This window comes from Sus scrofa, chromosome 18 (assembly GCF_000003025.6).
Source record: "Sus scrofa isolate TJ Tabasco breed Duroc chromosome 18, Sscrofa11.1, whole genome shotgun sequence".
In the NCBI taxonomy this organism is placed as follows: Eukaryota; Metazoa; Chordata; class Mammalia; order Artiodactyla; family Suidae; genus Sus; species Sus scrofa.
Window position 1 is genome coordinate 42,899,564 of NC_010460.4, and position 14,046 is coordinate 42,913,609.

Genomic DNA, 14,046 nt, shown 5'->3' on the forward strand with positions numbered 1-14,046 from the left:
GATATCTAATGAAGGTCCTTGCAGCAAGGGCTAAGTCCTCTAAAACACCTTTCCTCTCTCAATTTCTACTTATGATCACAAGAAAAATGAACAGGACTCCACTTCTAACCACATTATGCACAGGGAAGAGATTCTGGGTACACCCAACAGGTGCATTTTTAGCTGTGCTGTGTAACCTCATCAAAGTCACTATGCCAACTAATCCTCCCAGACACAAATGTCCTTAAAACACCCCAGAGAATCACACTACAACCTTAAAAAACTGTCCTAGCTTCCCTAGGATGAGAAAATTATATCTCCACCTCCCTAAGAGATACTGGGAATATTTCTCATTTCAAATATACTGCTATTAAAATCTTAAGTGCCTACCTCCTCTTCCATAATAAAAAGTTTAATTTCAAAAAAGTGCCTCGCACAGTTTCCAGCACACAGAAGGCTTTTATTTATACACTCATTTATGAAAATGCTCCTTCTGAATCATAGTCACAGCTGAAGAATAGTTATGACCTTCTCAAGATCGGAAGAAAGTACTTCCACAAACTGGAAAGGGGGCGGGGTACTATTTTTAAGCCACTCTGCTCAGCAGGGCAGAAAAGACTTGCTAATATTTGCATTCTTTCTATGGTGCTTTCTGAGTCTGTAAAACAAAACAAAACAAAAACATCATCAGTGAGAAAACCCCAAACCTGGAGCTTTGAAGCTGCTGAGACACAACTCTGATACCTTGTTCTGCACGCAGACGCAGATACGCAGATGACTCTCCAGGTGACAAGGGAAACTTGGCACTGGGGACTCGGTTTGAAAAAGAACCTTTCCCTCTGGAATGCCGGGTTACTGCCGGCACTCATGGGAAACCTTCATGGGAAACCTTCCGAGACCAGCTCCTCCGCCAGAATTCCAGAGACTCCTAGAGGACCCCACTGCGGGAATCAGCGCCTCCCTCCCGCTGACAGTGAGGGCGTCGTGCCTTTCAAGTCACCCCAAATCTCAGGACTTCGCAGCGTTCACTGCGAAGGGCCGTTAGCGCTGTCACCCAGCCCCAACGCGGGGCTCTGTCTGTAAGCACGGGAGACAAAACTGCTGCGGGAAATGCTGGGGACCGGGACCCCGACCCAGGAGGCGCGTCGCGACACCGCCCTCCTCCGGCTCAGACAAAGGATCTGGCGCGCCCCCCACTCACCGCTCAGATAGTTGGTCCACTTGTACAGCACCCCCTCCATGGCGCCCGCGGCCCCCTCAGCCCTCGCCCGCCGGCCCCCTCACTGCCTCAGGCCCCAGGAGGCGAGGAGCACCGGCAGCAGGGCCATCGCTCGGCGTTGCCGAGCCGGCCACTCCCGGCGTCCGGGCCCGGTGCGGGGACGCCCCGCGGGCCTCACATCCTGGGCCCGGGGGCGGGGTCACTGCGGCGGCCTGGACACGTGAAGGCGCGGCCGACCCGTGGCCCCGCACCGCGGGGCCGGCGCGCTGTCCACAAGGAGGCCAAAGCACTGGGTGAGGCCGAGGGGCGGCTGCGGCCACCACAGGGCCGCAAGCGGGGCGGCGGGTCGCGGGCGGCGCCACCGCGCGCCACCTGAAGCCTCTACCCACCCGGCCCGGAGCCCGCTCGCGCATGCCCCGTGCATCGCCTGCGCGCACGTTCCCAAAATCCACTCCGGGCTTTAGCGGCAACCGCGGCGGCCGCGCTGACGTAGCCGCAGAGGCCGGCGGGGAAAAGGAGTCCCGCAGGCTAGGGACTATGGAAAGGGTGAGAACAGAGGAGGGAGGCCACTGGGGCAAGTCCCAAGTTAATGTGCTGTAGATGGATCCTACCTACCTCTTAACGTTTGGGATCACCGGGACCCCTTAGGCTGCTCCCTGGATTCTAGTCCTCAAGGTCTAATTCTTTTTTTCAAAGCTAATTGATCTCACACACTTCAAGGCTATTGAGGTGCCCATTAGGGCAGAAGGAGGTGAATGAATGTTGTGTGTGGCAGTGTTAGCAGACGTTTTCTAAACTCTAAGGCCCCGCTACAGAAAGTGTGGTCCACCGACTGCAGCATTGACCTCACCTAGGAGATTGCCGGAATTGCAGGATATCGCTCCAAGCCCAGAAACTGCTGAATTGAACTCTTGAATGGGTCCAGGAACTCCCAGGGGATTCCTATGCGTATTAAAGTGTGAGAAAGCACTGTGCTAAGGATATTTGACTAGGGAAAATGTTAACTGTAGACTCAGTGGAAAAGCAGGTTATGAAACAGTGTACAATAGGATCCTAATTGTTTTAGGCATGTGTCACAAAAGCATACAACAAGGTGTTCAGAGGATTATATCTGGATGGTGGTATCATAGGAAATCTTTTTTCTTTCTTTTTCTTTAGTGAAAGTCTGCCAGATTTAGCAAATAAAAACAAAGAACAATCAACTCGTTTATCTGGAATTCAAATTTAATGTGGCTCCTGTTTTTTAACTGGGAATTCTAGTGCTTTCCAGTTTCTTCCAACTCGACTACAATGTACACGTATTGCTTTTGAAATTATGAGAACAATGTAAAACTAAAAATTTTAAACTAAGTTGAGCTTGTGTAACTCGTAAATGTGATTACTATTTCTTTAAGGCCGAGATCTGCACTCTCTCTCGAGTTTTGTTTTTCTTTTTAGAGCCGCACCTGCAGCATATGGAAGCTCCCTGGCCACAGCCACAGAAACGCCAGATCCCAGCTGCATCTGCAACCCATGTCACAGCTTGTGGCAGTGCTGGATCCTTAACCTACTGAGCGTGGCCAGGGACCCAACCCGCATCCTCTCAGATATAATGTCGAGTTAGCTGAGCAACAACGGGAACTATGGTCTGCACTTATTCTTGATAGAGGCTATTATTGACTCTCTACACTAAGGTCATTTAGATGATAAATTATTAGCAGCCGTAACATAATGCAGTGATGCACAATACATCACAATACCTGGTTTGACGGCGGAGCTCAACGGCTTTTGACGCTCAACAACCTTAAGCAGGACACAACCTCTCCTAGCCTATATATGCTCATCTTTTAAATGGAATAAAAGAATCTGCCTTACCCGCAGGGTAGTGAGCGTCAAACACAGGAATGCACTTTGTGAAACCAAAAGCACTGCTAAAGTCTTTATCGATTGCACCGTAAATTAAATAATAAGCAATTACTATGGGGGAGGGGGACCGCACCAACTATGAGAGCAAAGGAGTCTTTCCTTAAACCTCTGCTGTTTCACCTGGGTCCACGACTTCTCACTGAAGCCAGGTTCTCCGCAGCCGTGACTTTGCCTGAGAAGTTTCCGGTGAGCTCCGCGCCCCACCCCTTTCTTAAAGTGCCAGGTAGAGGAATTCTGTAGTCTGTCGGGCTCCGGGACCACTCCGGGTGGTTCTCCCCTGGGCTACCGGGTGGTAAATTACATGGTTGTAGAGTCATTGGTTCGAGAGTCGCCCGAGAGACAGCTCCACTAGCCAATAAGAGGCCGCCCTGCCCAGGCGTCCGCGTGGTTGGAGCCAGTCAGGCCCGGGCTTGGGTTTAACTCTTTAGAAACCAGTTCGAAGTTGCACGGGAAAGTTGTCCGTAGTGAATGTGCCACGTCTACTGGGAGGGAGAGTTATGAACTTGCCAGAGGCTGTTGTCCTAAGCTTTCAACTACATTTTTAACTCTATGAGGTCGGGGGCCCTTTCTCTGTTTTTCTAGGAACTTCTTTCCTGCTCTGGCAACATGAGGCTTTTCTTGTGGAACGCGGTCCTGACGCTGTTAGTCACTTCTTCGAGCGGGGCTCTGATCCCTGAACCAGAAGTGAAGATTGAAGTGCTCCAGAAGCCATTCATCTGCCATCGCAAGACCAAAGGGGGGGATTTGATGCTGGTCCACTATGAAGGCTACTTAGAAAAGGACGGCTCCTTATTTCACTCCACGTAAGTAATTATACCCTGCAGGTAAAGAAGTAAAGAACCCACCCACTTAGGCCAGCTCTTGGGCAGGAACAGTAGCGTGTACCAGCGTTATCTCCCTTTTAAAAAACTAAAATATCGAATTTCTCTCTTTGGGGAAAGGAATTGGTTAAAGTCAATCTTATATAACAAGGCCTTTGAAGGTCTTACTGGAAACGTGGTCAGGATAAAACGATAAATTTTTTTATTGTAAAAATTAGAGCTAGAATCTCTGAAATCCTGTAGAAATATCTAGGTGTATAAATAGGCAATAAGTGGAAAAGACATAAAGGCATTCTCATTTCTCTTGTTCCTGAGGGAAAATAACTCAATTCCATTTTTCTTTGGTAAAGGTGAAATTAAACTTTTCATAGCCCTTTCATGAGCAGAATACACAATTATTTATTTGCTTGTGGTAGGATATGTTAACAGTAGTCCACTGACCTATTTAACTTTTGGCCTGGTGACATTTTGGTCAAGGCACAGGGACATTATTTGTTTCATTGTTTCTTTCTAGAAATTCAAAGACCTCATTGATGGGTGTGGGTGTGGTTATGGAAGATTAATCCAATACCTACAGTGAAAGATTTTCAGATGGTTACACTGTCCTTATTTCTGTTTTATAAAGAAAGAAATTGCAACAGGGAAAAGTTTTGTAAGTGTAATGATTTCCCATCAGGCCTTGATTCTCGGATTCCATCCCTAAAGTATTCATTGAACATTTCTTTATGTTAGGCCCTGTGCTTGACCCTAGGTGGATTTAAAACATCTGGCTTCTCTCTGTCCTCACCATTCATTCATCTCCATCTATCAAATCTTTACTGAGCAGCCCCAAGGCAGGCCCTGAGGATGCGGAGATGACTAAGACTGGGTTCTTGTCCTCTAGCAGGACACTGAGTACAGGGGGGAGGAAGACAGCTGTAAAGTTCAGAATGTTCAAAGTGCTCACGAAGCACGGACTCTGGAATTTATCATGCTCTGAGAGATGGGGAAAGAACACCTTCTGAGAGATCATAATTGAGGTGGGTCTTGAAAGATGGGTGGCTGGAGGTTTCCCAGGTAGAGAATGAGGAAGGAAGGACACCAGGTGGAAAGAGCAGCCTGAACTAAAGCAGCAAAGCTTCATGGCCCATCCTAGACCTCATTTTCTTTTCTTTTCTCTTTTTAGGGCTGCACCCGTCGCATATGGAAGTTCCTGGGCTGGGGTCGAATTGGAGCTACAGCTGCCAGCCTACACCACAGCCACGGCAACATGGGATCCAAGTTGTGTCCGCGATGTACATCTCATGGCAACACTGAATCCTTAACCTACTGAGCAAGGCCAGGAATCAAACCTGCATCCTCATGGATATTAGTTGGGTTCATGAGCCACTCAACCACAACAGGCACTCCCTCGACCTCATCTTCTGATCAACTGCCATTACTGGGCATTCAGATCTGATCTGTCATGACATTTTAAAGTCAATGGCAAAAAGTTCCAAGATGCCGGCTTGCCATAGACTTCTCAACAGTCTTATCTTTTTGTCAACAAGGCCAGAGCCACAGTGGACATTAAATGATATTATGATTTGCCTTCCGAAACTTTCCTTTACATTTTAATTTTTGGTATGATCTCTTTTAGATCCAGGCTGATCTATTTCAGGTCTCAGAACCAAAAGCCTGTGTGGATTTCGGTGGGAACATCGGGATATTAATTAGCACTCTGCTACTAAAGTTCTAGTACCTGAAGACAGGAATATTGTCAGGCAGCCTCCATGTAAATGGCCAGTACTGCTAACTCTGAGTATTATAAAGAAGTACCATCTAATGATCAGTTTAAAAAGCGTATTCATCATTTTGAGAACCACAGCCTATGTGGTAAATAGCCTAAATCCTTTAGCCATGAAGGATTCGGCAAGAAGTGTGCCAAAACTGTAGGCTTCTGGGTGGTAGATTCTTTCATTTTTTTCTATATTTTCTGACCGTCCCCTGTTTCCTACTGTTGCCATTTTGCTACTTTGATTACTTTTAAGGAAAAGAAGTAATGGTCTTTACCTCCATTTATTAACCATGGTACCTGTGAAGCCTGGTAGAGTGAAGCCTGGTACAGTTCTCATCTGTAAGAGATCCTTGAATAGAACCCTTTCCTCATTGCACTAAGAGGAGCTAGCAGGTTCATGTACTACCCGGCCAGCAGGCCTTCTCCAGTTGCTCAACAGCTGGCCTCTCTTCAGCTCGTGAGCCTGGATATCTTGACCCTTCCCTTCTTCCCCAGTCCTTGAGGGGCCACTGCTCCAGGCCTCCCTGCATAGCCCCAGAGTCAATGCCTAGGGAGAGAACTGGGCCAGGGTTTGTGAAAAGAGCAGTCTCTTGAATCTGTTAGAGCCATCAGCAGGCTATACATCAGAAAAGCTGTCGGCAGGATGAAAGACAATGTGCTCTTGACTCTCCATTGTCCATGTGAGCATGGACCCGCCAGTATTGGCAGTAAATTCTCCTTAGCCTCTCATCCTCCTTCCCACACTCATTTTCCATTATTTCATCCCTCTTCTGCACCCTAGTGGCCTTCCTGGGTCAGTATCACTTTTTGATTAAGACTTAAGAACTTCCGAGTTAGGTCTGAGACTGGCTCACTTAACCTCAGTTTCCTCATCTGTATAATGGGGTGGTAGTGGTGCTTTCCTCATATGATCATTGTTAGACTTAAAAGAATCAAAGCATTTAAGATAATATCTGGTCTACAGTAAATGCTCAGATAGTTGTTTTCATTATTATTCTCTCTGCCCTCTCTAGCCAAGTCAGCTTTCTGAAATGTGCATCAGGAAAGATGGGCCGTGAATTGAATTACTGTAGAGTGGACCTGTGCATGTATGCTGTTTTCCAAACTAATAAAATTAATCATGTGGTGGAAAAATTACACCACAGCAATAAAAAAAAAAAAATGACTAAGTTACTTGAGAGTTCTAATGTGTTTTCTTTCTATTGTAGTCACAAACATAACAATGGTCAGCCTATTTGGTTTACCCTGGGCATCTTGGAGGCTCTCAAAGGTTGGGACCAGGGTTTGAAGGGAATGTGTGTAGGAGAGAAGAGAAAGCTCATCATTCCTCCTGCCTTGGGCTATGGAAAAGAAGGAAAAGGTAATAAAAATTATACATTTTTACTACAGCACTACAACTCTTCTTTGGATTAGGGACAGAAGTTAGTAACTACTATGTATCTTTTTTCCTAGATGTAAATAGAGGACTTGAATGTCTTAGGAAAATATACTTATGTCTTGATTACCATTTGAAATAGCCAATGAAGGCCATAATATGTAAATGATCAACTGAGCCAACAGTGAAAAACATTCTGTAATCTCAACTATTATTAATATTGCTCGCTAATTTGGTGGGGTTTTTTTATGGTGGTGTTTCAAAGATTTTTAAAAAATTAACATCTAAAGTAGGTATGATATAACATTATATATAAAAATAGAAAACAAAGATATGGTATAGCATATATATTATGATAGTATAGAAAAAATATATACACATAGAAATTGAATCACAAGGAAATAAAGAAGAATGTTAACAGTGGACAGTGGTGCTGGAATTATTTTTATTTCTAGTTCTCTCTCTTCCATTTTCTCTACAATGGGCACATGTTACATAATGAAGAAGAAAAAGAATTTAAGAAGTTATCAGAACTAGACAGAAAATCACTTGGATACAGTGGAAATAGAGACTTCACAGCATCCATAGGTCTAAACTTAACCATTTCCAAGGTGGGGATTGTGATGCCTCACCCCAGTTTCCTGAGAAGAAAGTTGGTGCATATGTGAACTATTACATTTTCTAAAATGGATCTTGCTATGGAAATCTTATGCATAGAAAAGCATTTACTAACCAAATTCAATTCCTATGTTTATAACGATCCGTTTAGAGAAGAAAATCAAGTATCTAGAAAATATTTCTCTGATGCTTAAACAAACGTATTTCTTTCACTTTCCTGCACCTTTACTGTCTCACCTTTAGTATTTATGTATTTATATTAGTCCATTTCCCCTTCTCCATACGCTACTGAAACTTGATTTAACTTTAACAAGTAGAGATCTGAATTTGAGTCATTTTCTTCAAACAGATTATCATAGAACTAACTCTACTAATACGTCTTTAAACACTAATTTTGTAGTACCATGTTTGCATGCCTTCCTTTGGAAAGATACCAGTTGTATCGATGACCTCTAGTGCATGCCCTTCTCTGTCTAGATCTGGAGTGGTACGCCTCGGCACACAGTGTAAGTTTTGTTCTTCTGATGCTGACAAATCTTCTTTCATGGAAATATGTGGGCTGAGGGGGTGGGGCACCAAGAAATATTTGTAATATTTACCCAGACCTGTATGTTAAATACAGTTGTGAGGAAACAAGTTGGGAAAAAAAAAAAAAAAAAAAAAAAGATCCATGTTTCCCAGAAATTTCTGTTTTGGTTTTGGTTTTGTTTTGTTTTTTGAGGTTCCTGGTGCTTTAACAAAGCTCTTCTCACTTTAAAAGATTTTTATCTCCCTTCTCAGGAATTTGTTTTAATTTCTCTCCTCCCCATGGAATTTCCTCAGTGGGTGTTGAATTTGCATTTTACAGATGAGAAAACTGAGGCTTAAAGAAGGGCAGATGTAAGCCTCAATCCCAGTGTAACCCACCAGAGGGCAATCAATTATATACTGCCTCCCGGTGGTGGAAATGGCAGTACCATATGTATTTCTAGTCCAGAACTTTCTGACCCAAAAGTTAGTAAATCACTTGTACTGTAATTAATTCTGAATTATCTAAAGCCCATTAGTTCATATAATATGTAATATCTTAGTTATATTTGAAATTTAATATTCAGAACATTTGGCATATCTGCGTGCGTGTGTGTCTGTGTGTGTGTAAAACAAATTTTAATTGCAGACCCCAAAACAGACTGGTGTTTTTTGGTTTGTTTGCTTGTTTGTTTGCTTTTTCAGGGCTGCACCCACAGCATATGGAGGTTGTCAGGCTACAGGTCAAATCAGCCACAGCAATGCCAGATATGAGCCACGTCTGCAACCTACAACACAGCTCATGGCAATGCCCGATCCTTAACCCATTGAGAGAGGCCAGGGAGCGAACCCAAAACCTCATGGTTCCTAGTTGGATTCGTTTCTGCTGCACCACAATGGGAACTCCAAAACAGACTGCTTTTGATCCGATAGTTTGGATTATTTCTTCTTTATTCTATTTGTCTGAGTAAACTTTCAGTAATTTCTATCATATGGGACAATCTTAGAAAGGCTCTTCAATTAAAATAGTATTTGTCCAGTGCCACAAGATTTTTATCATCAAAACTTTGGTCAACAAGACCCTACTGTACAGCATAGAGAACTATATTCAATGTCCTATACTAAAACATAATGGAAAAGAATATTTTTAAAAAGAGTATATACATATATATAACTGAATATGTATACATATACACAACTGAATCACTTTGCTGTACAGCAGAAATTATCACATGGAGTTCCCATCGTGGCGCAGTGGTTAACAAATCCGACCAGGAAGCATGAGGTTGCGGGTTCTATCCCTGGCCTTGCTCAGTGGGTTAACGATCCAGCGTTGCCGTGAGCTGTGGTGTAGGTCAACGACGCGGCTCGGATCCCGCGTTGCTGTGGCTCTGGCGTAGGCCGGCGGCTGCAGCTCCGATTCGACCCCTAGCCTGGGAACCTCCATATGCCGCGGGAGCGGCCCAAGAAATGGCAAAAAGACAAAAAAAAAAAAAAAAAGAAAGAAATTATCACATTGTAAGTCAACACTACTCCAATTAAAAAAAAAACTTTGGGATCTTTTTAACAAAATTTAACACCCTCCCCCCATGTCAGGTAAAATTCCCCCGGAGAGTACACTGATATTTAACATCGATCTCCTGGAGATTCGAAATGGACCAAGATCCCATGAATCATTCCAAGAAATGGATCTTAATGATGACTGGAAACTCTCTAAAGATGAGGTACTCTTTCCTTTTTCTTTCTTCTTTTCTTTTTTTCTCTTTCTATCTCCTTCCCTTCCTTTTTCCTCCCTTCTTTCCCTCTCTCCCCCCTCCCTTCCTCCTTCTTCCTCCCTTTCTTTTAGCTCACTTTTTCAGAAATATATTTGAAAAAACATTTATTTTTATTTGCATAAAATGTTATTTAAATACTGATGCTTTGAAAATTGTCTTGCTTCATAGGAGAGCTTCACTTCGGAGAGAAGTATATCGAGACTTAAAAAAAAAAAAATACCATTCATTCTTTTGCTTTTTTCCTTAATGCTTAGGGCTCACGGTATCTTGCCCTCAGTTTTTGAAGATCTGTTTCGCCAAGACGGTTCCCATTTTGAAGTTACTGCATTAAGAAACATGGATTTCCTATGAGAGCGTTCCTCATCTGGACAGTTTCTGTTTAAAGCTTTAGACTAGCTATTCAATGAGTTTCATAGTGATTTTCTAGCATTTAGCAGCAACAAGCACATCACATGCTCAGTTTTGCTCAGAATGGCACCTGGAAAGGGGGGGAGCCCAGGGTGGATTTTTCCCCAGTAGGAGCCCTTTCTTAACCCCCTCAAAGTCCTGGTGTTTGAGTAAGGAGAAAGGACAAAGACTTCTCCCTATAATTTATGCTTTTGTAGCCACTGCTACAAATATCTTAGTCTGGCTGCTGTGGGAAAAGAAGTGGAGGTAGCTTGGCTGGTCAGAAACCAAGTCTCTTTTAATGCTTCCCTCAATTTCATTCTAATGGCCAGGAAATGATTAAGTCTTGAATAAGCTATGCTGTTATAAACCGCAGGCTCATGATCCACAGCTATTCAGTTTCTAACACTTCAGAGTGTTATCGGTCATGGATTTTTTCCAAGATAAATTTGAATTCCCATTTCATTAAAAATAGCTTGAATATACAACACATTCACATGGCTCAAAAAAACCCAATTCAATATACAAAGATATCTATGAAGTCATTCTCCCACCCACATCCCCTTTCTACCATGTGACCCTCCTCCCTTTGTATCCAATTTCATTAGTTTCTAACACATCTTTACAGTGTTTCTTTATGCAAACATAAGCAAACAGGAATATGTATTTGTTTTGGCTGCATCTGCAGCATATGTAGGTTCCCAGGCCAGGGATCGGATCTGAACCACAGCTTTGTCATCGCTGGATCTTTTAACCTACTGCAGTGGGCCAGGGATTGAACCCGCAGCTCCATAGCGACCCAAGCCACTGCAGTTGAATCCTTAACCCACTGTGCCATAGTGGGAACTCCTAATTTCCCCCTTTCTTACACAGAAAGTAGCTATACTATACACACTGCTCTATTCACACAATATACCCTGGATATAGATTCTACATTAACCCTTAGGATTTCATTATCACACCTGCCCCCCCTTAACAACTGCATTAAATCACCTTAACCTTAAAAATGAATATACACTGTATGTTTGTATGTTGGTGATAGGGGGAGGAGAGAGGGTTTGAAATTGCTGATCTAACAGAAGGAATAATAGGGATATGATTAAAAATGAAAATGTAGGTTGACTTGCATTGTGGTGAATCTAGTAGGTAATTAGGGGCAGTATTTTGTTTATATCTTTAAATATCTTTAAACACGAAAATGGACATTTTTAGTCTAAGTGCTCATCAGGCTGGATTTTGCTTCAGTTTCTGAGATTGGAAGGTCATTTGGCATGATCATAGCCAGGTCCACAGCAGGTAGTATTCTCAGACACATACTTAAATTAAGAAGTGCCATCATTTTGTCTAATTTTAAGAGAAATATCTGGAATTCTGACCCTTGTTAACTGATAAGATCTGGATAACTCACTGGATTGAAAAATAGCAGTCTTTCAAATGCTTGGCTTTATTTAGACTCAGATTAAGGACATATAATATGCTTTCTCTGTGTATTATTCATGTGATACAAGCCTTTTCTTTGCCTCTGAGCAATACTCTGTGTCTCCACTGTAGCTGTATAGCAACAGCTTTTAAGGGGAAAAATTCCTTATAATTCTTTTACTGTCATTAGAAATATATCATAAGGTATTGTTTAGCAGTTATTACACATAATTACATGCACTGCCTGTCCAGTCTGTGATATCAATTGACTTGATATTGGTATACTATGAATTAGAATTATTAATGTGACCCATTATTTTGTAGGTTAAAGTGTATTTAAAGAAGGAATTTGAAAAGCATGGTGCTGTGGTGAATGAAAGTCATCATGATGTTTTGGTGGAGGATATTTTTGATAAAGAAGATGAAGATAAAGATGGATTTATATCTGCCAGAGAATTTACATATAAACATGATGAGTTATAGAGACACAACTGCCCATTTTATGTAGCATCCATCCTTAAAAGAGAGGGTAACCATCTTGAAAGAAAGTCTTATTTGTTCATAATATTCTGTTCATTGTTTTTTATTTTTAATATTTTTTTCTGAATATTATATGAAGAACTCCTTAGCGTTTCTAAGGACCCATTTCTTTCTGGTGAGTTATTGGGAAGAAAAAAACTGATTTGTCTTGGAACAGAAGACTTCCGGACCATTTTCACTTTCACATATGAAGCCTCATGTTTTACTTGCTGGCTTCTAATTTTAAAATATTGTGGCCCTAAAAAGACAAAAGACAAAAAATAAAATAAAATATTGCAACTGGGAACATGCCCAACCTAGGACCAAGTTATAGCACAAATCAGCACCCTTTATTTCTTCTTCCCTCTGTTTTCTCCAAGTTAGATGCTAATATTTCACAATTGCCCAAGGCTTATTATTTTCATATTATAATGAAACTATGTCTGTAACTGCGTTTGAATCTCTGCTTGAGAAAAGAGGAGAATGGCTATTGAACTCTATTTGTTAAGAGTTACTGCTTTACTGAGATGTGCAATGCTGAAGTGAATAAGAGAGTCAATAATTTATAAATATGTATACATTGAAATATTCTGCCTAGGATTTAAGCTACATAGGTTGGGTTCCTAGTGATGAATGACCTGTCATGATTAATGGAACAAATTATTTATGTGTTTATTTCTTCATAATACATGTGTCAAAGTATTGTAGAGGAGGTAGAGAGTTGTACTGAGTCGTTGTTTACTTTTTAAGGCTAGGGGATTACCCTTCCTGGTTCTTAATTAATAAAGTCTGTAACTAATATATTATGCTACAGTAACACTGTTTTATAAGAGAAAGTAGTAAGCGAATTGAATTTTTCCCATTTCTACTTCATCAAAAAAAAAAAAAAAAAAAAAAAGAGGCAGACCCACAGCAGCTGCTATTGAATAGAGGTCTATCCTGGGTCAAAAAAATGATTTTATAGTTTTATCTTAAATTGGAATTTTTCCTTAATACTTTTTTAAAAATTGCCCAAATATCCATTTGCTAAGAATAGCCCTTTATAAGTTTACAAAGTGATCTCATGTGCACCATTGTCTGATTCTCATTGCTCTGAAGCCAATGAAAAAAAGAGGATAGGAGTTCCTGTCGTGGCGCAGTGGTTAACGAATCCGACTAGGAACCATGGGGTTGCGGGTTCGGTCCCTGCCCTTGCTCAGTGGGTTAACGATCCGGCGTTGCCGTGAGCTGTGGTGTAGGTTGCAGACGCGGCTCGGATCCTGTGTTGCTGTGGCTCTGGCATAGGCTGGCGGCTACAGCTCCGATCAACCCCTAGCCTGGGGACCTCCATATGCCGCGGGAGCGGCCCAAGAAATAGCAAAAAGACAAAAAAAAAAAAAAAAAAAAAAGAGGATAGATCTTAATGTACCTATTTTATAGATGAGGAAATTGTCATTCAAGGAAATTGATTCTTGTGCCCAAGATCACCATCTAACTTGTAGAACCAGATTTCAGTCCCCAAGTTCAGTATCTTTCTATTGCCCTGTACCATTTTTTTTAAAAAGTGAAAATATTCTTTGAATTCATTGGCCCTAATTCTCTCTTCAGTTTGCTCTCCTAGTAGTCAACTCTGGTTTTTTTCTTTAGGCCCATATCCTTTGAAGACCATTAACTGGCTGTTTCTGGTACTTTTGAATTCTCCCCATGATCCAGAAATGGCTCTCTTTTCCTTGAATAATCTTGGGGTGAGCACTGAATTGCCTTAAAAACCCTATGCAGTGAGAGGG

General features: G+C 42.1%; 2 protein-coding genes across 4 annotated transcripts in view; one reads left to right on the plus strand and one right to left on the minus strand.

The window, feature by feature from the left end:
- The window catches only part of PLEKHA8 (pleckstrin homology domain containing A8), a 60,119-nt gene extending 58,479 nt beyond the window's left edge, over positions 1 to 1,640 (minus strand). For 2 of the 3 annotated variants that reach the window (XM_013985757.2, XM_021079156.1), the window contains exon 1: positions 1,181 to 1,589. In XM_013985757.2, coding sequence (XP_013841211.1) covers positions 1,181 to 1,220 — 40 coding nt within the window. In that variant the 5' untranslated portion in view covers positions 1,221 to 1,589. Of the gene's footprint in view, positions 1 to 1,180 lie in introns of all 3 variants that reach the window. The other variant, XM_005673281.2, reaches the window with a different exon arrangement.
- FKBP14 (FK506 binding protein 14) lies at positions 3,537 to 14,046 on the plus strand. Its single transcript, NM_001244527.1, is given in 4 exon segments — positions 3,537 to 3,906; positions 6,889 to 7,040; positions 9,777 to 9,904; positions 12,086 to 14,046. Coding segments are annotated over 4 exon segments (636 nt in total). The 5' UTR covers positions 3,537 to 3,709; the 3' UTR covers positions 12,245 to 14,046.